Source organism: Danio rerio, chromosome 17 (assembly GCF_052040795.2).
Source record: "Danio rerio strain M-AB ecotype USA chromosome 17, GRCz13ab, whole genome shotgun sequence".
NCBI lineage: Eukaryota > Metazoa > Chordata > Actinopteri > Cypriniformes > Danionidae > Danio > Danio rerio.
The window spans coordinates 55,652,649-55,677,500 of record NC_141037.1 but is presented as its reverse complement, the minus strand read 5'-3'; the positions used below and the strand labels follow the sequence as shown (position 1 = coordinate 55,677,500).

General features: G+C 40.5%; 1 protein-coding gene across 15 annotated transcripts in view; it reads left to right on the top strand.

Moving 5' to 3' along the window:
• The window catches only part of col12a1a (collagen, type XII, alpha 1a), a 188,018-nt gene that overhangs the window by 118,883 nt on the left and 44,283 nt on the right, over positions 1–24,852 (top strand). For all 15 annotated transcript variants that reach the window (XM_087291086.1, XM_087291085.1, XM_087291087.1 and 12 more), the window contains 13 exons: positions 582–724; positions 909–1,038; positions 3,514–3,633; positions 5,308–5,454; positions 5,540–5,656; positions 7,713–7,865; positions 9,115–9,189; positions 12,493–12,632; positions 12,720–12,843; positions 15,061–15,204; positions 17,684–17,848; positions 19,873–19,911; positions 20,021–20,159. In XM_087291086.1, the coding sequence (XP_087147212.1) occupies positions 582–724; positions 909–1,038; positions 3,514–3,633; positions 5,308–5,454; positions 5,540–5,656; positions 7,713–7,865; positions 9,115–9,189; positions 12,493–12,632; positions 12,720–12,843; positions 15,061–15,204; positions 17,684–17,848; positions 19,873–19,911; positions 20,021–20,159 (1,636 nt within the window). The remainder of the gene's footprint in view (positions 1–581; positions 725–908; positions 1,039–3,513; positions 3,634–5,307; positions 5,455–5,539; positions 5,657–7,712; positions 7,866–9,114; positions 9,190–12,492; positions 12,633–12,719; positions 12,844–15,060; positions 15,205–17,683; positions 17,849–19,872; positions 19,912–20,020; positions 20,160–24,852) is intronic.

The window sequence follows — 24,852 nt, the reverse complement described above, 5'->3', positions numbered from 1 at the left end:
GGTGCATAAATAAAATGGATGAATGGGTAAATTAATTTATGGATGGATGAATAGTTTGATGGATGGATTAATGGATGGTTGAATGTATGCATGAATGAATGGATGGATGGATGAATGATTGATGGATGCATCAATGGATGAATGGAAGAATTGATAGATGGACTGAAGGGTGAATAAATAAGTCAATGGTTACAGGTTTCCAACATTCTTCAAAATATCTTCTTTTTGTATTTAACAGAATAAAAAAACCCATGAACGTTTGAAACAATCAGAGGCTGAATAAATAAGAGAATTTTAATTTTTGGGTGGACTATGCCTTTAAGCTAGCACTGAGGAAAATAAGTATTCAGTTGAATACAGGTTTTAATAGTACGATGACAAAGAACTGTTCTATTGTATAAATTAATAAATAAATAACTCCAGAATTAGTACACAGTACAGAATTAAATATATCCAGCAAAGTTTGGTATGCTGGTTAATTCTGTCAGTAGGAAGTCATAAACACAAATGAGCTCATTTCTTGAGAGCGGCGTCCTCAGCAGCAGGACATTCAGAGTGTGTTTTTGTTCTTCTGGCTGCAGTGCCCCGCAGTGGCCCCAGGAACCTGCGGGTTTATGATCCCACCACCAGCACGCTGTCGGTGGGCTGGGAACATGCAGAAGGGCCTGTGATTCAGTACCGCATTGGCTACGCACCCACCACTGGAGATCCCATTGAGGAATTTGTAAGTCGTTTTGTATTTTATATGAGTGTTTATTGCAGGACGATCACGTAGTGATCACGTAGAACTGTATGTTACCATCAGGTATTTACAATGCTGATTTTGTAAGTCTGGTGGAGGTTATTTGACTGGATGGATGCTTGAGAGATGATCTTACCCTGCTGTTTTTTGGGGGGTTTTCGCATAGACAACTGTCCCAGGCAACCGTAACTCGGTCATCCTGCAAAACCTGCAGCCAGACACGCCGTACAACATCAACGTAGAAGCCATTTATCAAGATGGCCCTGGAGGACGACTCAGTGGAGATGGAAAAACATGTAAGGATTGTTACACAATCACACATTAGTACTCTATAGTAGCCTACTACTCAGTAAATACTGCATTTCGGCCGTTAGAAAAGTATGTTCTGTACAGTATGAATGTCAGTAGTATGGATGGAACTTCATCATCATGTGACCTACGCGCGTCAGTTGTGTCGCTTCACTCTTATTTACGAATTATCTCGTGATGCATCATGGGATAGCGTAGCATCCATTCGATGCTCACTTCAGAATCTCGTCGGAAGTAGTAGATCATCCGGGTACTTCTCACCTACTGTTTTTCGAATTCAATGAATTAATACTCGGCTCGCATGCTATTTTTAACGTACTATATTGTATGGAAGCATGCAATGTCGAATACAACATATGTATTAGGGTTGGGAGTCACCAGCCTGATCTCACGAGAAAACGTAAGTATTTTACGCTTTGACAGTTTAGTGGCTAATTCGTACAAATTCACACAAGTTCAGTTGATTTACAAAAGGAGGCGTGGCACCTAACCCCACCCCTAAACCCAACCGCCATTGGGGGATGAGCAAATCATAGTAAATTGTATGAATTAGATTGTACGAATTCATACAAATTAGCCACTAAATCAAAAAGTTACGAATTGCCGTGAGATTGTGTTGGAGTCACAGGTAAACTCAAGATATAACATTATCACAAAATATTGGCACTGATAATAATATATCAAGAGAAAACCCATCCACGATATATCATAATAAGGGGAAAAATGCATAAATAGTTACGAGATTTCGTTTATCAACAACACATTTTATAGAATTAAAACAAGTGCTTGAAAATGCTGATGTGCAGCAGAGAGCAGTTTGGGACTAAAAAGGTCACCTTTTTAAATTAGTCAAAGCAGCAGCATCCTAATTTGGTACAACTTATATTTAAAAAAAATTTCAAATAAATATTTCTGTAAGACACTTATCCAAAGTGGTAAAAGGCTGCGGTGCAAAACCATTCCTAGCAGGCACAGGACGCCAACATGACGTCAGATTGACGTTGCACCCCAACATCGTGAGGACGTTGCATTTCAGAACAACAAGATCTGTAAATAACAGAGATGAAATCCTGTGGTCCCTGAACCGGACCCCCTCCGGCCCAAGGCTGCTCAAAGAAATTCTGTTCATAAAATTTATGAACAGAGTTGGTGACAAAGGACAACGCTGCCGAGTTGGTCTCATCGAACATGGACCTTCAGCATGCACTGGGACGGTTTGCTTCCGAAGATGACGCAGCTTGGATTAGAATCAGCACCTCCAACTCCGAGACCATGGTGCTCATGGTTTGCCATCTCCAGGTTGGAGGAAAGTCCTTACCCCAAGATGAGGAGTTAAAGTATCTTGGGGTTTTGTTCAAGAGTGAAGATGTAACATGATATTGACAGGTGGATCAGTGCAGCGGCAGCGTTAATGCGGTCGATGTACTGGTCCATTGTGGTAAAGAAGGAGCTGAGCCGAAAGGCAAAGCTCTCTATTGACTGGTTAGTCAATCCACGTTCCTACTTTCACCTATGGTCATGAGCTTTGGGTCATGACCGAAAGGACAAGATCTCTGATACAAGCGGCCGAAATGAGTTGCCTACGCAGTGTGCACCCTTATAGATAGAGTGAGGAGCTCTGTCACCCGGGAGGACCTTGGAGTAGAGCCGCTGCTCCTCCACATTAAGAGAAGTCAGCTGAGGTGGCTCAGGAATCTGTTTCGGATGCCTCCAGGACGACTACCTAGGGAAGTGTTCCAGGCATGTCCCACCAGGAGGAGGCCTCTGGCAAGACGCAGGGCACGCTGGAGGGACTATGTTTCTCAGCTAGCCTGGGAATGCCTCGAGATCCCCCCGGGGGAGCTGGAGGAAGTGTCTGGGGAGAGGGAAGTCTGAGGTTCTGCTGAGGTTCTGTTGAGACTGCTGCCCCCACAACACAGCCCCGGAAAAGTTGATGGGAATGAATGAATAAATGAAATCGGGTTGAAATCAAACCCAATGTTCAATGTCCAACCTAAAATCAACCAAATTTCAACATCTAATGATGTTGTGTGGACATTTGTCTGTCATACGTTTTCAACATCATTTGACGACATTATTGAACATCAAAATAATCTCCTTAAACACTGGCTAGACATTCAATTTTGGTCACCCAATGTCACATCCTAAATCTAACCTAATATTAACATCTTATGACCTTGTGTGCCCTTTGGGATGAATTAATTTAGATCTTTTGTACATTTAAATAAACATCAATACTTAGTATCGATAGAGTTATCGCTCGAGTTTCGATAATATAGCGCAGCCGGAATTATTGCGTTAAATCGCCATATGTATGGATGGATGCACAAATAGATGTAAGGATGTAAAGAATGACATGGAGGTACAGTGAGCTGATTAATAATGTCAACTGTAATATAGTAGTAGTGCTGTAAATGAGTACAGTATTGAACTGCCCTGATGTGATGTGGTGTCTCCTTTAGTGGATCTCCTGGGGCCTCGTAACCTGCGTGTTTCCGACGAGTGGTACACACGTTTCCGAGTGTCCTGGGATCCTGCAGCCGCACGGGTGAATGGATATAAACTGGTCTATACACCAGTGGGTAAGTGACCTTTTTTCTTTTATTTTATTAAGCTAGGTGGATTCCAAATCGCACACCTATGAACTATTCTACGTATGGTTGTACAATATATCGCTTCAGCTCGATATCACAACAAGATCATTTACAATAGTCTATAGTTTATAGTTTTGCATTTGCATGAGCTTTTGAGAACTGCGACTGTATAAAGATTTTTCAGGCATAAGAAATTATACCATTTGTAGCTTTTAAAGGGCCATGACACCCCCCACTTTCGGTTCCGGTCCACCTTAGAATTTCAAAAGATGCATCTAAGTGGGCGTGGAGCGCCGCGAGCAAAGGGCAGGAGTGGGCGTGGCCAGCAGGGGAGAAGGAGGGGAGCACGCAACTGTTCAGTCGGTTCACAAAATGAGACACCAACCATAAGGAAACGCGTGATTTTATAGTTTACAAAGTTAAAATGCAAAGAAATAAACAGTAATTTAATGCCCTGCTACATTTGTAATTTCGTATACAGATTACCACAATTTATATCATTGTAAAGATAATCATGTTCATATAAATGCTAGATGAGGACTTTTTCCTCAATCCTGGGGTCTGAATGCAGATTCAGTCTCTTGCCCTGTCTATTTTAACCATTAGACCTGCTGGTAATCTGAAAGATTTAGGCGAACACAGCAGCACAGTGATGTGTCTAAATGTGATCGAACTCCTGATAAAAGACAACGTTCGCCATTCTCCAACTCTCGTACTGCTCTCCCGACAAAAATGCTTGCAGCACACTTTTGCTGTATCGACAATGACAGGATCGCAGGGAAAACATGCAACAAACACCCCTGGATCATGGAAACAAACGAATACGAGCCCTCATGAATGTAAATGTTGCTAAATATTGCGTGCCGTGGGTCCGCAGACGCATCTCAACCAGTCAACATACACATTTCACAGCTGAGCTTGGCACTGGCAGCCAGGTCTGCTTTGTCTTCGAAAGCACGTGCTCTCATGAATATTTAAGAAGCCAACTCTTCTCATAGGATAAGAAAACTCCGCTATGAATAATAATGAGAAACCGCCGCGTCATCTATGCACTTGCAGTTTTGTGCTCCGTCGCCGATTTTGATCCGCCCCAAAAATCATTTTAAACCCAGAAGCTGAAATTAGCTGACAAAATCTCAAAATTACTCAGTTTTTCCCACAATTAAAGCTAACAGGTGCTAACATTGCCCTAACTGATGCTCAACACACACAAATCTGTTAAGTTCTCAAAAAAAATGTACTCGAGGGTTTAGTGAACCTTTAATAATGATGCATCAATATTCAAATACTGCACCTGAATACTGTTTGACGCGGAAAACACTAAAACGTTGCTTGTTTCAGTAGTATTTTTTTTCATTGTATTTGTCTAAGCTTCTAGATAGTTTATTTGATTTTATGCAGATGCACTCCCACTACAGAATCATCTAAAAGGATCAATTCCTCCCAAATAGAGATATTCAAGTCATCGGGTGAAAATGTAAATTGTATATCATCTTGGAAACAGTTTGAATATCTGGTTAGTACATAAAAAAAGTACTATTTAGGATGACAGTAAACTGCATCACTACATGGCTGAGTGTAAAAGTGGATAGCCATTTTGGACACGACTGCAGAATTATAACACAACACAAGCTCTACTGAGTTGTTTATCTGTTACTCCAGGCACAACCGACACCATGGAAGCCTTTGTTGGAGACGTGACTTCACACCACCTGAACAACCTGCAGCCTGGCACCACATACGACCTGAAGGTTTACGCTCAGTATGATGCGGGCTTAAGCGGCGCTCTGGTCGGACAGGGAACCACCCGTATGTGCTTGCTTCCTTTAAATGAGAAATCCTGCAGCCTTGTTGTGGAGATATTTTAATTGTATGTCTCTGTTGACCATTGCAGTGTATCTCAACGTGACCGACCTCACTTCCTACAACGTGGGCTACGACTCTTTCTGCATCAGATGGACTCCTCATCGAGCTGCCACCTCCTACAGACTCAAAGTCAACCCTTTCAACCGTAAGGAGGAATTCTTTTAAGTTGATGCTGCATTTTATTCATGTCCCACTCTAAGACACTTTAAAATACTTAAGCCACATGTCATAGCCACGAAAAGATCAGTCAACCCTAAATATCTATTAATAATAGTAATTACTATCTCTGCTTGCCCTAGTACTTGTTCTCCAGCCCTTCACAAACCTAATGAAATCTTAATTTGTATTACAAAGTCGTAAATATCACTAAATGTAATATTTTTGAAAATTCTACCAGATAATCTGATTTGTTTACTTACTTCTATACACACATGCACACATAAACACACAATGGTACAGGTGTCCTTATAGGAATTCCCATAGACTTACTGTAATGATTTTTAAACTGTACAAACAGCATATTCTATCTTTAATCCTATCCCTCACTGAAAATAATGAGCAGTTTTATATATAATTGTATAATTAAATTATTAAATACATAATTAAAGTGCTTAATTAAAGATTATATACAGAATGAGCTGTTTTCCTCATTTGGATCGCCAAAAAAATGTTCCCACAAGGTCAAAATTTTCTGGTATTGCTATAAACCAGGGGTCACCGTTCCTGGAGGTCCGGTGCCCTGCAGGGTTTAGCTCCAAATTGCCTCAACACACCTGCCTGGGTGTTTCAAGTATACCTAGTAATACCTTGATTAGCTTGTTCGGGTGTGTTTGATTAAGGTTGGAGCTACAATATGCAGGACACCGGACCTCCAGGAACAAGTTTGGTGATCCCTGCTATAAACTATTTACATCTTACCATCTGTAAAATAAAAAACTATACTGGCAACAGAGTTGAGGATCCACAACGCAGCGTTTTTATTTAGAGAATCGTCTGGCAGGTAAAGGTCACAACACGAACAGACAGAAGCACTCAAGTAATCCAAAAGAGTAGTCAAGGTCACAGGGGAAGAGATCAGTACAGGGGGCAAACAGCACAAGCAAGGTGAGGGTCAGAAAACACGGCAAGGCAAGACAATGGAATGCTTCATAGAGTTACAATTAGCAAACAAGACTCAGCAATGATGTGTGTGCGCTGTTTTTATGGTCCATCTGATTAGTCAATGACGAGTTTCTAGCTGAGTGTGTAAAATCAGGAAGAGAATTGCAACAGGTGTGTGTGAGGTGCATGATGGTAGTTGTAGTTAATAAAGTGACAGACGTGTCGTTTTCAAGTGATCTGCACTTACTATATGGTTAGAGTAAAATGCGGGCTAGTTTTAGTAGTTTTAGAGTTAGTTACATGCAATTATGCATAATTAATTGTAATTACTGAGTAAATATTAAATACGTGGAACGTTTAAGTAATGTCAAATCAAAGATATACTATTTATTATTGTTTTCAAGTGTGCCTGTGATGAGTTGTCAGCAATTTCTTACCTCAAGTTTGCAACAAATCAGCATAATGCTAATCTATGTTGTTCATTGGCTACCCTTCAACAATGTTTTAGGTTGGTCTTTGCATGTATTTACAAAGAATTTCTATATTAAAACTAATGCCCTCATCACTGTTTGTATTACAAGTGCTAAATACTGATATGGTTACCAACGTTTGATTGGTAAAGGCTCAACCAATCAGAACAGAGTAGAAACATCTACCCAAACACAACAGTAAAGAGCTTATGCTGTAGTGTTTAGCATGAGAAAATCTTTTGTGTTGTTCTTTTTTTTTCTTTTTTTTTTTTTTGCATGAACGGAAAACAGTTTTAAGTGTCTTAGGAGACTTCTTGAATACAGGAGCACTTCAAATGCTTTCCAAGAGAAATACCTCATCATTTATTTACTCTCTCTCATTTTGCCTTAAGTTTTTTAGCAAATGTTTTGAAGAAAACTGCTTGCTAGTCAAAAGGAGCCATCAACAAGCGTTGATCAAAATATCTCAAGAAAGAAACCCTGAACAAGTAAAATAAGGGTAGAATTGAATTTTTGGATGTACCTTTAATTGCGTTAATCCTAAATGTGTTGCCCTAAAATTCTTAAATAGTTTGAGGAATGCAGTAGTTTGTCTGAGCTGTCGTTGCTCGTGTTTTCCATCTCCACCAGCATCTCACCGTGGAGCTCAGGAGGTCACGATCACTGCGGCTGAGAGCCAGTACTGTTTTGACGGCCTGACGCCAGACGCGCTGTACAACGCCACCGTCTACACGCAGACCCCCAACCGAGAGGGGCCCGGAGTCAGTGTCAAAGAGCGCACATGTAAGTCACAACACCAGCAAGAACTTCGGTCTTACAGCTGAATAATTCTAGCATTATAGATGTGACATTTGCAGAAAAAAATCTAAATATAAATGTATATATTTAGAAATATTATAGTATATGTTTATACCTTGTTTATATTTTCCAAAAAAAAAACTAGCCACAGAGTTACAGAATCAGAAATATAATTTATTATTACATTTTTTAGCGCTTTTCTGGGCACTCAAAGCACTTTACACATAGGGGGGGATCTCCTCATCCACCACCAGTGTGCAGCATCCACCTGGATGATGCGAGGGCAGCCATTTTGCGGCAGACCGCACACCACACACCAGCTGATTGGTGGAGACAGAGTGATGAAGCCAATTATGATAAGGGGAGGGTTAGGAGGCCATGATGGACAGGCCAGTGGGCAGATTTGGCCAGGATGCCGGGGTTAAACCCCTACTCTTTTTCGAAGGACATCCTGGGATTTTTAACAACCACAGAAAGTCAGGACCTCAGTTTAACGGCTCATCCAAAAGACGGCGCTTACTGAGCAGTATAGAATCCCCGTCACTATACTGGGGCATTAGGACCCACACAGACCGCAGGTTGGGCACCCCCTGCTGGCCTCTCTAACAACACTTCCGGCAGCAACCTAGCTTTCCCATGTGGTCTCCCATCCAGGTACTGACCATGCTCAGCCCTGCTCAGCTTCAGTGGGTGACCACCATGAGAGTTGCAGAGAGCTAGCTGCCGGCAAGCTAGTATATCAGTCTGTCAACATTTTTTATATTTTAAATGAGGAAAATAAACATGCGTTATGATGGGATCAAAAGAGTCTGTGAGCTTAGAGTATATACAGTATATTCTGTGAATTAAACTGTAAAATCCAAAATAAATTATGCTAATCAAAAGGATAATAGTCGGCTCTCTATAGAACAAAAACGATTGATTTTATTTAAGTTTACATTTTCACATTGATGAGTAAAAAGCTTGGTTATGGATGTCTCACCTCTCCACTATGCATGTGACAGATGTGAAATTGGGACTTGTGTGACTTTGGTAAATCAAATATAATTGTTTGAATACACTGACAGACATTTGTGAGTATTTTTACGGCACTGTAAAATACAAGCCTACAAAACAAAAAATAATAATTAAAGGATTTCGCTATTTTGGTGAAAGGTTCAAGGTTGACATTTAATGGAATTGCTTAGCTTTGTTTACACGCACTAATGAGATCTGCTTTCTGTCTTTTCCTCAGTGGTGAAGCCCACCGTCGCCCCAACACTACCTCCAACTCCTCCACCTCCAGCCACCATTCCTTCTGCACTCGAGGGTAAAGACACTCCCAGACAAAACCACTTGCTTTTAGGCTACATTCACTAGGCAAAATCCAATAATACATTACTTTTTTCTTGCAAATTCTAAAAGTTTCACATCCTTACACGACACTCACTGAGCAGTATAGAGTTCCCTTCAATATACTGGGGCGTTAGGACCCACACAGATCACAGGTTAAGTGCCCACCTGCTGGTCTCACTAACACCACTTCCGGCAGCAACCTAGCTTTCCCATGTGGTCTCCCATCCAGGTACTTACCGGGCGCAGCCCTGCTTAGCATCAGTGGACAACGATGTGAGAGTTGCATCGAGCTAGCTGCCAGTCTAAGCTGCTAGATAGATTGTTGCGTGTTTTATGATATGCTGTAATAAATTTGAACATGCATTTTTATTTTTAATTATATACCACAGGGGTCACCAATCTCGGAGGGTTTTGCAGGGTTTAGCTCCAACTTGCCTTAACACACCTGCCTGGATGTTTCAAGTATACTTAGTAAGACCTTGATTAGCTTGTTCAGGTGTGTTTGATTAGGGTTAGAGCTAAAATCTGCTGGACATCGGCCCTCCAGGAACAAGTTTGGTGACCACTGATATACCACATATCTGTAGATGTAGGTCCTGCAATAGTCATGGAATTTTAGTAGTAAAATGTGGATGAACAGTGTTTGCGTCCTGAATGAAACAGGAAAATGGTCACGTCATTAATATTATGAATGCTGTATATGAGGATTAATAACCAAAGGCGAACCACATCTCGTTCATATTGAGCTTTAAAACTCATTATCATCTACTGCAAAAACTTTTGTACTGATGTTCGGATAGTTTTCTCAGTTTTGAAGATATTAGCTGTAATGAAGCTCTGTTATTTATATGTAGAGTGAATAACACGGTGATAACTTGAGCACAGTAATTACAATCAAATGTCTGATTTTGGGTCAAATTGCTGGATACAGACCCGCTGTTATGTTTCTAACAATATTAAAAGATATCCAGTGCTATTTTATAGTATTCAATACAGTAATAATAGCTAGGTCAGTTAGCATAGCATTATAAATGAATGTTATGCTTATAAGATACCCAGGATGGCTTGATGAACACAAACAATCCATACATTGCCAGAGGTACATGTTTATTGTGTTCAATCATGTCTAATCAGTTTATTTATTTCTATATCCTTTGCTGTCCTGTAGTGATAGCTGAAGTCTTTTCTTTAGTAACGTTTATGTATAGATTATGTACAAGGGCGCCCTCTAGCATCCAGTATGAATGAAACCAAAATAACATTTTGCATAGCGTGTTCGCGGCACTGTTTCAGAGGTCTTGAGCTATTTCAAACCTACTTCAGCACAAATGCTTTTGTATATTATAAATAAGACGTAGAAAAATATTTAAAGATATTTAATGTGGACAGGGTCTAAATTGATCATCAGTTGTGCGTGTGCTAATCTTTAGCATATTCTTCCTTGTAACATTAGTTTTGGGTTGATCTATTTATAGAGGTTACACTGGAAAATTATCTGTTTATTACAGTCGCAGACAGATTTAGGTTAGAGCTTTAATATATTAAACTAATTTCGAGAAGAGTACGCGCTCATGATTGACAAAGCTGGTTCATATTAGCTAATCACGATCCTCCAATCAAAGGATCCTAATTCCCTATATATATATATCCTCTTGTTCTTTTGAACTCTCTTCGTCTTAAAAAACCCCCCTCCTCCCCTTCTTACACCTTTATCCAGAATGGGCAGCACAGTGGCCCAGCGACTAGCAAGAAGCACTTTTAATAATATCAAATCAATCAAGCTATAATTGGTTTGCTTGTTTGTCCCTCTTTAAATAACAGATCTAAACGTCTGTCAGCTGTTCAGATGTTTTGCTTTTGTAAGACAGTTGAATGTGAAGTCAGAGTGACAGATGATTTTTAAGATGTAAATTCAAGACTTTTACATATTAATTATGAATTTTGAGGTTTGATTGGTAATATGATCCGAAAGAGTTGCCAGGTTTTATTCTCAAGCACTTTGTAAGTAATTTTGACTGATTATAAACCTAAAGACAGAAGTAACAGGTGACCAATGGTAGAAATGATGAATGAGAAAGAAAATGACAAGGACTAAAAGTAAATCCGCTACAGAATCTTACGTTTTCAAACACATGCACAAATTACATGTATTCTATGTAAATACAAATATTTACATTTATATATGAATATTGAGGTTTATTTGGTAACATGATGATCCAAACGATTGAGCATGTTTAATCTCAAAGCTCTTTTTAAATAATTTTCATTGATTATAAACCTGCAGTCAGAAGTAACAGGTGACCAACGGTAGAAATGATGAATGAGGAAGAAATTGACTGAATGTAGGCGAGGCAGTGGCGCAGTAGGTAGTGCTGTCGCCTCACAGCAAGAAGGTCGCTGGTTTGAACCTTGGCTCAGTTGGCGTTTCTGTGTGGAGTTTGCATGTTCTCCCTGCCTTCGCGTGGGTTTCCTCCGGGTGCTCCGGTTTCCCCCACAGTCCAAAGACATGCGGTACAGGTGAATTGGGTAGGCTAAATTGTCCTTAGTGTATGAGTGTGTGTGTGTGTGAATGTGTGTGTGGATGTTTCCCAGAGATGGGTTGCGGCTGGAAGGGCATCCGCTGCGTAAAAAACTTGTTGGATAAGTTGGCGGGTCATTCCGCTGTGGCCACCCCGGATTAATAAAGGGACTAAGCCGACAAGAAAATAAATGAATGAATGAATGTAAATTCACTACAGAATGTTACGTTTTCAATCACATTTATTCTAAGAGTGCTGCAGGAGCTTGGTTTGGACACTCATATCTTTTTTGTCAGGCTTTAAAGTGCATAGCCAGAGCGCTAACACATAAGCACAACGAGATTTGTGCCCTTTTTTTATGCTATACAGTTTTCTCTCTGCATGCAAACACACCAACCTACTTTCTGTCGGCTAATTATAGACGCGCACATCAATGTAAAGTGTTCTCACACTATATCTATCCCACATTTTTAATGGATAGTGTATAAATCTCAATTTAATTGTACTTAAAAGCACCCCTAAAAGAAAATAATCACTGATATTAGATACATTTTCAATTAGCAGGTTAATCATTTTTATTACACTAACTACTCATAAGTACTTTTAGAAGGGTAACTTTGAGTAGTACTGTATTTAGAACAAATACTTTTACTCTACTTGCACTACATTTTCTTGGCAAGTAATGTTGCTTTTACTTGAGTATGTTTTTTTTTTTCATTACTCTTTCTATGTTTCACACATTTGTTTTGTGATGGCAGTGTGCAAAGGTGCCAAGGCTGACCTGGTGTTCCTGATTGATGGCTCGTGGAGTATCGGAGATGACAGCTTCGCTAAAGTCCGGCAGTTTGTGTTCAGCATGATTGGGGCGTTTGATGTGGTCAGCCATGAGGGCATGCAGGTACCCTACAGGAGTCATGTGATCAGACGTTTGAACTGGATTGGCTGACATCTTCACCCGCTGCTGTTTCTCATTCTATGAATGTAGGTGTCTTTCGTGCAGTACAGCGACGACGCCAAAACTGAGTTCAAGCTCAACACCTACCACGACAAGGGAATGGTGCTGTCTGCTCTTCAGATGGTCAATTATAGAGGAGGAAACACCAAAACAGGTTTGTTTCTGTGGTTTTAGTTTCCTAGGGCTACGTTTACGCTAATCTTGAAAAATTGAAAGCAGCGTTTTCATCTAAAAATGCTCCATGTGATCATTTTCAATTCTTTCCGTCATCCACACTAAAATGACTGAAAACCCTGGGTCCGTTTTTCTTACCTCGCTTAAATGATCTAAAATGATTTGGCAGATCCTGGATCTTTTAGGGTGCTTTCACACCTACACTTTTGTTTCGGAACGTGTCTCGTTTGCCCAGTTAGCGCGGTTCGTTTGGCATATGTGAACAGGGCAATCGCGCTCTGTTCCGCGCCAAAGTAATCGCTCCGAGATCGCTTGAATGAGGTGGTCTCTGCTCGATTGAAACGAACCCTGGAGCGGTTCGATTGCAGTGAGAAAGCAATCCGATCCGAGCGCGGTTATATCACAGTGTTTTATGGATATGTAATAGGCTTACGGTTATATGAAGAGAGAATTATGAGTATGGCGGGAAGTTTCGCAAGTCTTCAGATGCCCGCAAACGAGTGATGATCTTCCGGAAATCTCGCGTCTCCCTCCCGGTCCTCAAATAGGCATCGTCGCGCACCCTTCTCACCTCTCCCCACCGCATCTCTCCTCAGACACGTAGCGCGTGCACCCTGTCAATCACCATCAAACCACCACCTCTCCTGACAGCTGAGCGGGACGCTGCAAAATAAACCCTGACACTCTGACCAATGTGAGGAGAGTTTACTCGCACGTGACTTGTTTTAGCTCTTTGTTCCGATTAGAAACTTTGCAGTGTGAAAGCGAACCGCTGCAATAGCAAAAAGCAACTATGTAACAATTGTAATCTCTGTTTTGGAACAACTGAATCGATTAACAGGTGTGAAAGCACCCTTAATCTTACAATTTTATGTGTCAAGAGTATTTAGCAATTTATTTAGCTTTTCATTTAGAGTATATTATAGTAAGCCTATTTACGTTTCTTAATCAGTGTAAGGAATAAATGGCCAAATAACCGAATCCAACTAATTAAGTAATCCACGTACGAAGAGCCAACCACCTTTTTACCTGCATCAGATCCGCGTGGCATTTATTTACTTTCCATCTCTTTGAAATGTTGCAGTAAAACGTTACAACGGACCCTTTTCACAAGCCTGTTATGACGCGTTTCATCAGCATTTAAAATCCTTTTAATATTTGGATTTTTTTTTTAAAACGTGTGAATATTTATATGTATTAATGTATGTATTATATCATCTTTGCTTCAAATGACAAAAAACGAATTACCGATTGTGTGAGGTGTTTTTAATATAGTGTCTATGGGACAGGACAGTACATTTTACGTTATTCGCTCCGTTGGCTGCCTTCATCAGTCTCACACATTTTTTTATTTTATTTTTCTGAACGTCTTAATAACACCATTGTGGCGTTTTTTTTGTTTTTTTTTAATTGAGTAAATAAGATTGCGTGTCCTTTGAAGAGAGGCAACATGGAGCATGTACAAACTGACATAATCTAGTCAAAACAGACAGCATCCAAAACATCTGCTTTACAATGTCATCCACCATGTTAGCTGAATTGGTCACATGAGTAAAATGTGTCATGATTTTCGAAAGCCTTCATTTTCACAGTCCACACTACAACCAAAAAAAAAATTGCGTTTTCGAATTCATCTTCTTTGGACAGCGTTTTTCAAAAGAATACGTTTTCGTTTCCTAAAAATGTCATCTCAGTGTGGACGGAAGGCCAAAACAAAGAAAAATATGCGTTTTTAAATAGAAACGTATTTGAGTGTCCATAGCTATGTTCCCATTCAAATATGCAAATTAGATATTAGTAAAACTAGAATAGCACAGAAAACATTTGGGAATAAATCACTGTTTTCATCGTAAGAGAAGAAAACTTCTTTCTGATTAAACTGCCGCCAAATATCAAAAACAACAACGGTTTGCCACAATAAGAGAAGTTATAGGATAGCATATAGTTATTATGCTATCCTATAACTATAGTATAGTAAGCTTATAGTTATATTATTATATCCTAAACATTCAACATAAAGCAACTCTATGCCAGTTTTTCTCATCATGAAGGACATTTGAATAATCATATAAATAAACATTGCAAACCATAGATTAAGTAGTTATTTTCGAATTGAGTAAAAAAAGTTAAATACCTGACACAAAACTGTAGCCTACTTAATTTCTTGCATTGTTTTAATGTTGTGTGAATGTTTTAGGTGCTGCACTGAAGCATGTTGGAGAAAAAGTGTTCACCTCGGACAATGGCATGAGGAGAACCGTTCCCAAGGTTCTGGTTGTGGTGACCGATGGACGTTCTCAAGATGACGTGAAGAAGAGCGCTGCTAAACTACAGCATGCAGGTAACACCATAACCAATTCTGCTTTTATTCTGGTTGATAGGTGTCTTTCATGTATCTAGTGAATTGCTAAATTAAACAAATGAATGTAAAATCTAAAGAATTAACCCTTGTGTGCTGTTGGGGATGTGTTCATTCACTCAGGGGTGATTTGAGTCTTAATTTAACCACTACTTTGTCAGTGTTTCAGCCAATTGAATGATTTTTGGTGACAAATCTTATTTTTACACATATTTCGCTTTGTAAACTGTCAAAAATACATCAACACACTCTGGGCAAATTGACTACCCTTTCATTGTGTTCATGGCTGTTTTTGCCCCATTGACTTCCATTATAATGACATGTCTTGATTGCAAAGCCTTGACAACATAATCATGCATTCTTGATTGTTGCTGGTTTTCCCTGTTGGGAAGAGGTACAACTTTAATTTCTTACTGTTGATCATCAGTTGGCACCATTAACCATTTAGATAAGCCTGTGCAATAAAGGCAAATTATAATGGAAATCATAGGGCAAAGACAGCCACTAACATAACGAAAAGGTAGTTCAAGAGTTCACACTTGATTCTGGGATGATTTACAAAAAAGCTTGGTTGGCATGCTATCCCAGGAGAGAGCCCTGAGCTCAAGGGATCCTCGAGTCCAGAGCTCCCTCCCTTTGCAGGGCGAGGGGAGATTGAGCTCAGGATGATCTCAAAACTCCCCCACAGCTGAGGCCAAGGTGAACTTCCTGAGAGAGAGAGAGAGACGTCTAGTAAAAGAGACCTAGGTTTAACTTGTCTATAATGTAGAGCATATTTGTGCCTTGGGAGGAAACAGGGGAACCCGGGGGAAACCCACGCGGACACGAGGAGAATATGCCAGCTCTGCACAGAAATGCCAGATGGTCCAGCAAGGAGTCAGAGCCATTGGAATTCTTGCTAGTCGCTGGGCCACTGTGCTGCCTATTCTGGATAAAGGTGTAAGAAGGGGAGGAGGGGGGTTTCTTTAAGATGAAGATACTTCGAAAGAAAAGAGGATATATATAGGGAATTAGGATCCTTTGGTTGGAGGGTCGTGATTAGCTAATATGAACCAGCTGGGTCAATCATGAGCGCGTACTTCTCTTGAAATTAGTTTAATATATTAAACTTTACTTCATTCGAAGGGTTAAATCTTATTGACAGTAAAGCTTCATTGATACTGAGTCCATTGTTGAGTCCAAGGTTGAGTCCATTGATACTGAGGTGGCATTCTACAAGCCTTGCCATGACAGCACATTAGCGCTATTTCAAGCAGCAGGAAAAAGTATACTACATTGAAATGTCCTGTCAGCACATAATTTGAGTGGACTTTTCTGGTGAGCATGTGTGTTTGAGCTGTTAATTCATAGAAAAGTAAATATGTACATGAGCGGAATATTCACAGAGTGGAATAATTTTGATCATTGACACCCTGCTGAAAAAAACAGCTTAAACTAGCCTAGGCTGGTTAGCTGGTTTTAGCTGGTCGACCAGGCTGGTTTTAGAGGGGTTTTGGCCATTTCCAGGCTGGTTTCCAGCCGTTTCCAGCCTGGTCTTAGCTGGTCAGGCTGGGAGATGACCAGCCAAAACCAGCTTGACCCGCTTAGCCAGGCTGGGAGCCCAGCTAAAACCAGCTATGTCCAGCTTAAACCAGGCTGGTCAAGCTGGTTTTAGCTGGATTTAGCTGGTCATTTTCCAGCCTGACCAGCTAAGACTAGGCTGGAAATGGCTGGAAACCAGCCTGGAAATGGCCAAAACCCCTCTAAAACCAGCCTGGTCAACCAGCTAAAACCAGCCAACTAGCCTAGGCTGGTTTAAGCTGGGTTTTTCAGCAGGGTGGTGTTCGCACACGCTCTTTGACAGTACGTTCTGTTGCTCTTGTGTTTGGTGACTATGGCTGGAGGGAGAGTGAAACCAGCGTGCTGAACACTGTGCAATGTGGCACAACAGCATTTTTCACTCTCTGGTGAATACCAAAAATGCCATTATCAGAGGATATTTCGGTGTATTTCTAAATTAGATTAGATGAAAATTAAAATAAACTTAAATGAATATAAACATAAATAAGTTAACACTTATTTTATATCAATAACAAAATGGTTTACGGTAAATAGCACTGCTGTCCACACACATTTCTTGCTGTAAATGTAAGCAAAAATGACAATACATCTTTGTGTCTTGGATGTAAGACCGAAGTAATGATTTAGAAAATTTTGATTTGTATAAGAATAAATTACATAAAATATTCATATAGAAAAGTGTTATATGAAACTGTGATAATATTTCACAGTTTTACTGTTTTAATCCAATAATACAGCCAAATATAACAAAAGAAGTTTCTTCTGAAAAGTTCTAAAATCATATTTAATCCAAAACATTTGACCAGAAGTGAAATTACTGTAAGTCTTGACATGTTTTGACTGACGAAGCGTATTAAATCAGTGCGCACACTCTAACGTCTCGCTGTTGTGTTTTCCACAGGTTACAGTGTGTTTGTGGTGGGTGTCGCTGACATTGACGTTAATGAACTGAGGAACATCGGAAGCAAGCCCAGTGACAGACACGTCTTTATCGTCGACAACTTCGATGCTTTCGCCAAGATCCAAGACAACCTGATCACGTTCATCTGTGAAACGGCAACGTCCAGTAGGAAATAATTCTTATAGCTCATTTCCACTGAGCAGTATGGTTCAGTACAGTACAGTACAATATGGCGTGAATTATTACAAACATAGCGAACCATGTGCTTGTTAAGTCGTATATATATATATAAAGCGATTATGATTTTCAAAATGATTACAGCACTTTGTTATTACACCACTATTTTGGCACCTTTCCAAAGTGTTCCTAACATAACAATATGGTACAAAAATAGCTGAACTAGACTCGCTGCTTAATGCTGATTGGTTTACAGGGAATCGCCACATGTGCATGCAACAAGCCAGGGGAACGTCAACACAGGAAGTGCCGTTTTAAAATACAACACAGTAATAAAACAACAACCTATACAGCAATAAACCATGGTCGACCTGAGCAACAAAAATATCACATGCCAAAAAAAGAACAGGATCTGGAGTATGTCCTCCATTGTTGTTTAAGGGGCTGTTGATGGTTCCCTGTTTAATCCTAGGTTCACAACAAATTGCAAATTAAGTATTACGTAAGATTTGAGTAGATTACATGCAAAGTGAATTCCAACTCTCTATTATAAACGTATTTCCAAATAGCACAAAATGTGTGAAAAGTGCGGAATTCACCTCACATCTTGGAAACTTGAATAGCAAAGTTGATTGAGGTAAAAAAAAAGGTCTTGCGAATAAACTAGGGTGAGTGAGCAAGTGCTCAGTCTTGTATAACATAACTATAATACATTTATTGACTTGAAATTAATGGAGCAAATTTCTTCAAAAAGTGTGCTGGGGAGGGCTGGTAGCAACATTATTACTCAATAACTGGAAAGTGGCAGGATTTAAATGGGCAGAGGGCAGTTAAAGTCCTTGTCAACAGGATGTTCACAGGCTTTTATTTCAGTATGTTGAGGCACTTCTAACAGAAATAGAATATTGAGTAGGGGGCGGGGCTTTATTTTTGCAAGTTTCCTTGAAGCAAACTAACGAAAATAAGGGCGTGGTTAAAAATATTGTGGCTAAAGTATCAAACTGACGTCAAAACAGAGGCTCCGCCACTACTAACACAGAAGATTTTGATTGAAGATTACCAAAACGAACTTTTCAATTTTACAGTGGATTAACTTGCATGGAATAATTGTCCTCACAAAGAATAACAATGTGCGCTAGCAAAGTAAACATTGTCAAGTTTGATCTCACAAGGACGTTGATGTGCTTAAGCAACTCAGCAGTGGATGTCACGCTCTATGGTCTGTCAGAGATTTAAACCAATCCCTGAATTAGTCAGGAAAAACAAGGTTTAGGTGCTCTAAAATGATACAATGAGCAATAAACAATCCCTGCTGAAAAATCCAGCTTAAACCAGCCTAGGCTGGTTGGCTGGTTTTAGCTGGTTGACCAGCCTGGTTTTAGAGGGGTTTTGGCCATTTCCAGGCTGGTTTCCAGCCATTTCCAGCCTGGTCTTAGCTGGTTGGAAAATGACCAGCCAAATCCAGCTAAAACCAGCTTGACCAGCCTGGTTTAAGCTGGACATAGCTGGTTTTGGCTGGACTCCCAGCTTGGCTAGGCTGGTCAAGCTGGTTTTAGCTGGTCATCTCCCAGCCTGACCAGCTAAGACCAGGCTGGAAATGACTGAAACCAGCCTGGAAGTGGCCAAAACCCCTCTAAAACCAGCCTGGTCGACCAGCTAAAACCAGCCAACCAGCCTAGGCTGGTTTAAGCTGTTTTTTTCAGCAGGGATACTATACAATAAAACGATACACTTCAATTAAACCTTCCAAGTTTTCTCGAAAAAACTTTTTGAAGCCTAAGAACAGAGCATAACATTGCTCTTCACACAATGTAAGTTTTTGGTTCAGGTTTTAATTCGTATTCATTCGTACGATCACATTTGTACATTGTACATAGTACATTTTAGTACATTTTAGAATTGTACTGTACTAAACGGTACCGCTCATTGGAAACAAGGCTTTGTAGTCTGCATTATTCACGTTATTCCTATCACAAAAGACACACGTAAAAGAGAAAACTTTTATTTTGCAGCATGCCCTTTGATTTACCTCGATGGATTCACATCACCAGGTCAGAAAAACTTTCCATTTAAAAAGTCTATAAATTACCATAGTCCTGTTTTCCTCCATCATCACACACTAATGCATCTCTTTATTGATGTTTCCACAAAAACATTCAGGCTTCAGGATGCTGGAAGCTTTCAACATCACTGACAAGACCTACGCAGGCATGAACGGCGTCTCTCTGGAAACCGGCTCCTTCAACAGCTTCATCGCATACAGACTCCATAAGGACGCCTTCATTTCCCAGCCAACAAAGTAGGTCTGACAGTAGAGCATGTGTTTTGGGGTTTTCTGAGCAGATCCCCTATAGACTGTAATGGTGGTTGGGGGATTGCAATTATTTTAACCACCTTCAGAGGCCTTGCAGTCTATGGTTTCTGCAGTCTATGGTTTCTGCAGTCTATGGTTTCGGCAGTCTATAGTTTCCCCAAAGCTTTTCTTGTTGTTTGTATGTAGTTGAAGGGAATGAAGTGTCAGATGTTGCAGAAGTTTCCAGTGAACTCATTAAAGATGTTCACATGATTAAACAGGGGAGGATGAAGCTGACTTCTGCTGTGTTTGAGGAGATGTTGGAGTTTGCTTTGGCTTGACTGAAGTGTGAAAGAAAAGTCCAAGCAGAAGCTGCTGCCAACCAGCTGCATTAATGTTTGGAAAAATGAAGCATTTTCAGTTGCAATAGTGTTTTAAACTTTATTTATTTTTATTGAAAACACTTTCTTAACAAAACAGAAAAGCTTTTATTAACTGAAATAAACCTGAATTTATATTTTAGCAATTAGTTAAAAATATCATTATTTAATGACATAATAATTGTATGTATGTATGTATATATATATATATATATATATATATATATATATATATATATATATATATATATATATATATATATATATATATATACAGTGCATCAGGAAACTTCACTTCTTCACTTTTTCTCCACTTTTTTATGTTACAGCCTTATCCCAAAATGAATTATATTCATTTATTCCCTCAACATTCTACACACAATCCCCCATAATGACATTGTGAAAAAATTATTTTTTGAAATTGTTGCAAATTTATAAAAAATAAAAACCTGAAAATCAGATGTACATCAGTATTCACAGCCTTTGCTCAATACTTGATTGATGCTCCTTTGGCAGCGATTACAGCCTCAAGTCTTTTTGAATATGATGCCACAAGCTTGGCACACCTGTCTTTGGGAATGTTTGCCCATTCCTCTCAAGCTCTATCAGGTTGGATGTAAAGTGACGGTGTACAGCCATTTTCAGATCACTCCAAAGAAGTTCAATAGGATTAAGGTCTGGGCTCTGGCTGGGCCACTCAAGGGCATTCACCGAGTTGTTGTGAAGCCACTCCATTGATATTTTGGCGGTGTGCTTTGGGTCATTGTCCTGCTAATCTTTTACCGTCGCCCCAGTCTGAGGTCAAGAGCACTCTGAAGCAGGTCTTCATTCAGGATGTCTCTGTACATCGCTGCATTCATCTTTCCCTCTATCCTGACTAGCCTTCCAGTTCCTGCTGCTGAAAAACATCCCCACAGCATGATGCTGCCACCACCATGCTTCACTGTAAGGATGGTATTAGCCTGGTGATGAGTGCTGCCTGGTTTTCTCCAAACATAATGCCTGGCATTCACTCCAAAGAGTTCGATTTTAAATTCATCAGACCAGAGAATTTAGTTTCTTATGGTCTGAGAGTCCTTTAGATGCCTTTTCGCAAATTCTAGGCAAGAAGTGGCTTTCGTCTGGCCACTCTATACCATACAGGCCTCTTTGGTGGATTGCTGCACAGATGGTTGTCCTTCTGTAAGGTTCTCCTCTCTCCACAAAAGAACGCTGGAGCTCAGACAGAGTGACCATCAGGTTATTAATCACCTCCCTGACTAAGGCCCTTCTCCCCCGATCACTCAGCTTAGATGGCCGGCCAGCTCTAGGAAGATTTCTGGTGGTTCTAAACATCTTCTGCTTATGGATGATGGAGGCCGCTGTGCTCATTGGAACTTTCAGAGCAGCAGAAATTATTCTGTAACCTTCCCCAGCCTTGTGCCTCGAGACAATCCTGTCTCGAAGGTCTACAGACAATTCCTTTGTCTTCATGCTTGGTTTGTGCTTTAGACATAATTTGAAAAGGCATACACCTGTCTATTTAAGCTCCCAAGGTTGACAGTGCATGTCAATCAACTGAGTTTACCACAGGTAAACTCCAATGAAGCTGCTGAAACATGTCAAGAATGATCAATTTAGAGCTTCACGCCAAAGGCTGTGAATACTATAAGACTATACGTTTTACATGTTTGTTCATCCCCTAAATGGGAAGTTTTTCACTGTTTTGGTGCAGACTAGCTTATAGATATTTTAAGAACTAGCAATATTGATACTAACATTTAAAACATTTAATTTTATTTTGATGGGACCTTTAAAACTGAATTAGAAATTATTACAATTATAAAAAAGAAAACATTTGTAACCGCTGATGAGAAATGAAAGACTAAGTATAGATTGAGAAGTGTAGCTGAAGCTCTGTGAAAAAGCACGTCTGATTTATTCGTCTCTAATGGTTTGTATTAGTGCGTGGGCAAGCAGCTGTTCAAATGGAAACATTTTGCGCACCAGAGGAGGGAAAAACACTTTCAGTATGTTGCGCTTTCTCAAGGCTGCGAGTCTGTTTGTGTTTTTCTCTGAGGACAGTACATGAATCTCTTCTGCGCTTTTGTAAATTATGTCTGGTTTCACTGCACCACCAGTTAACCCTTTGTTCAATATGTTCGTTTTAATAGACTTCACATGTCAGGTCACGTTTTTGGGGGTTCACAACATGTTAAGCTTGCTGTCCATGATATTGGACTTTATTCCATCATATAGCAGTGAAAAGTAAATAGAAAAATATCCACTACGGTGAAAAGAAGCACTTTGTTCCAAACACAGAAGTAAACAATGGTTTTATTTACATTTGTTGTTATATATGGCAATATTTCATAGATTGTAATGAGCAGAGGTGTCCAAACTTGGTCCTGGAGGGCCGGTGTCCTGCGGATTTTTGCTCCAACTTGCCTTAACAAACCTGCATGGATGTTTCTAGAAAGCCTAGTAAGAGCTTGACTAGCCTGGGTGTGTCTGATTAGGGTTGAAACTAAACTTTGCAGAACACCTGGTATACAGAATCATTAGATTAATAAATAGTGTTGGGCAGAGCGAGGTTTGGAAAAACACTAAAACAGTCAAAGCAAATGTGTCAAGGCTTTGAAACATTTTCAAACATGTCTAAACAGTGACAAATAGCTAAGTCGTTTCACTCGGCGGACATCTTTGAAACGCCTCTATTACTTTCTGTTTGAATGGGAAAACATCATATTCTCGAAAAACTGTTTACCAAGCTTACAGTAAATTTCATATTTGAAGTCACCAATAAAATTAAACAACTGTCATTCAAATCCAATAACATTTTATCTGCTAATGCTAATTTGCTTGCTCACTTGAAGAGAACAAGATCACGACACCAACCTCAATTAATGCTGTGTAAAGGCTGATTTATACATCTGCGTCAAACGCCGGCGTATGCTACGGCGCTGACGCATAGCCCTTCGCCGTGACCGTCGGCATCGCTGACGTGCACCTCTCAAAAATTGTAACTACACGTCGCAACGACGCGTAGCACAAGCTCTGTGATTGGTCAGCTTGGTAGCGCTGACGAGTCTGGGCAGGACCGAGAGCTGCGTGAATGCCGCAAGCTGGACGCGAGCCCAATGGAGCGATTGTTTACAAGTGTGGAGTCCCGTGAAGGAGCTCCTGATGGAAAGTTTTGTTTTGTGTTTACCTCATAGTTAAAGTTGTTGCACGTCCGCCGGTTCCTGCCTCAAAATGAGCGAGTTTGAGCCACTTGTACCAGGAAGTGTTCAGGAAAAGCAAAACAGCAGAGAAGAAACTCGACACAGAGGAACATTTACACCTCACTGCCAACTAGCGTTTCGGAAGTGTAATGCAGACCAACAGAGACGCGCAGAAGTATAAATGCACAGCTACGCGCGTTGCATGCGCCGTGGGTCATCCTCTGAATAATGATTCTTCGATCACGCTGATCTTCTGAAGTAATTCCCAACTTGATCTTGATGCTAAATTTCCTCTTAAAATAACAGCGGTCTCTTAATTTACAAGTTTTTAGGCATTCGAGTTGTCATGTGACTCCTGTCTGTTCAGCTGAAATGGGCGTGATTCAGGGAAGCGCAGATTGATCTGTTTGCTTCCCCCTGAAACGGCTCTCTCGGCACGGATGCACTGGCCCACAGTCTGATCTCGGGGCATGCGCAAATATGTGTCTCCCCCAGTGATCCTTCTCGCGCAGTTACTGTGCAAGTTCAGGGAGGAAAAGGAGCAAGTCTTGCTAGTTGCACCTCTCTGGCCCAACCGGACCTGGATATCAGAACTCTTCCTCCTCTTGATGGCCCTCCCCTGGCAGATCCCTTTGGTAGAGGATCTACTCTCTCAGGGACAGAGCAACATCTGAAACCCTCGCCCCGATCTTTGGAACCTCCACGTGTGGTCCTTAGACGTGAGGAAGACTTGGGTAACCTACCGATAATGGTGGTTAATACCATCACTCAGGCTAGAGCCCCCTCGATGAGGTTTGCCTACGCCCTGAAGTGGAGTGTATTCACTGAGTTGTGTGTCAAAACCCCCGAACTACCCCCATCTACTGAATTGGCTCTATTGCTGTCTCTCCATTCCATCATTAGCTGGTGTGTGATGAGCGCACTGGCGTCGTTGTCCTGGGGCTGCCGTCGCATCATCCATGTGGATGCCGCACACTAGTGAGGGTGTGGAGAGGACTCCACCCCCGCAATCCCTTCATGATTGTGAAGCTCTTTGAGTGTATGGCCGTACATAATACATGCGCTACATAAATACACATTACATTACATTTCATTACACATGCTAAGTTCCCACAA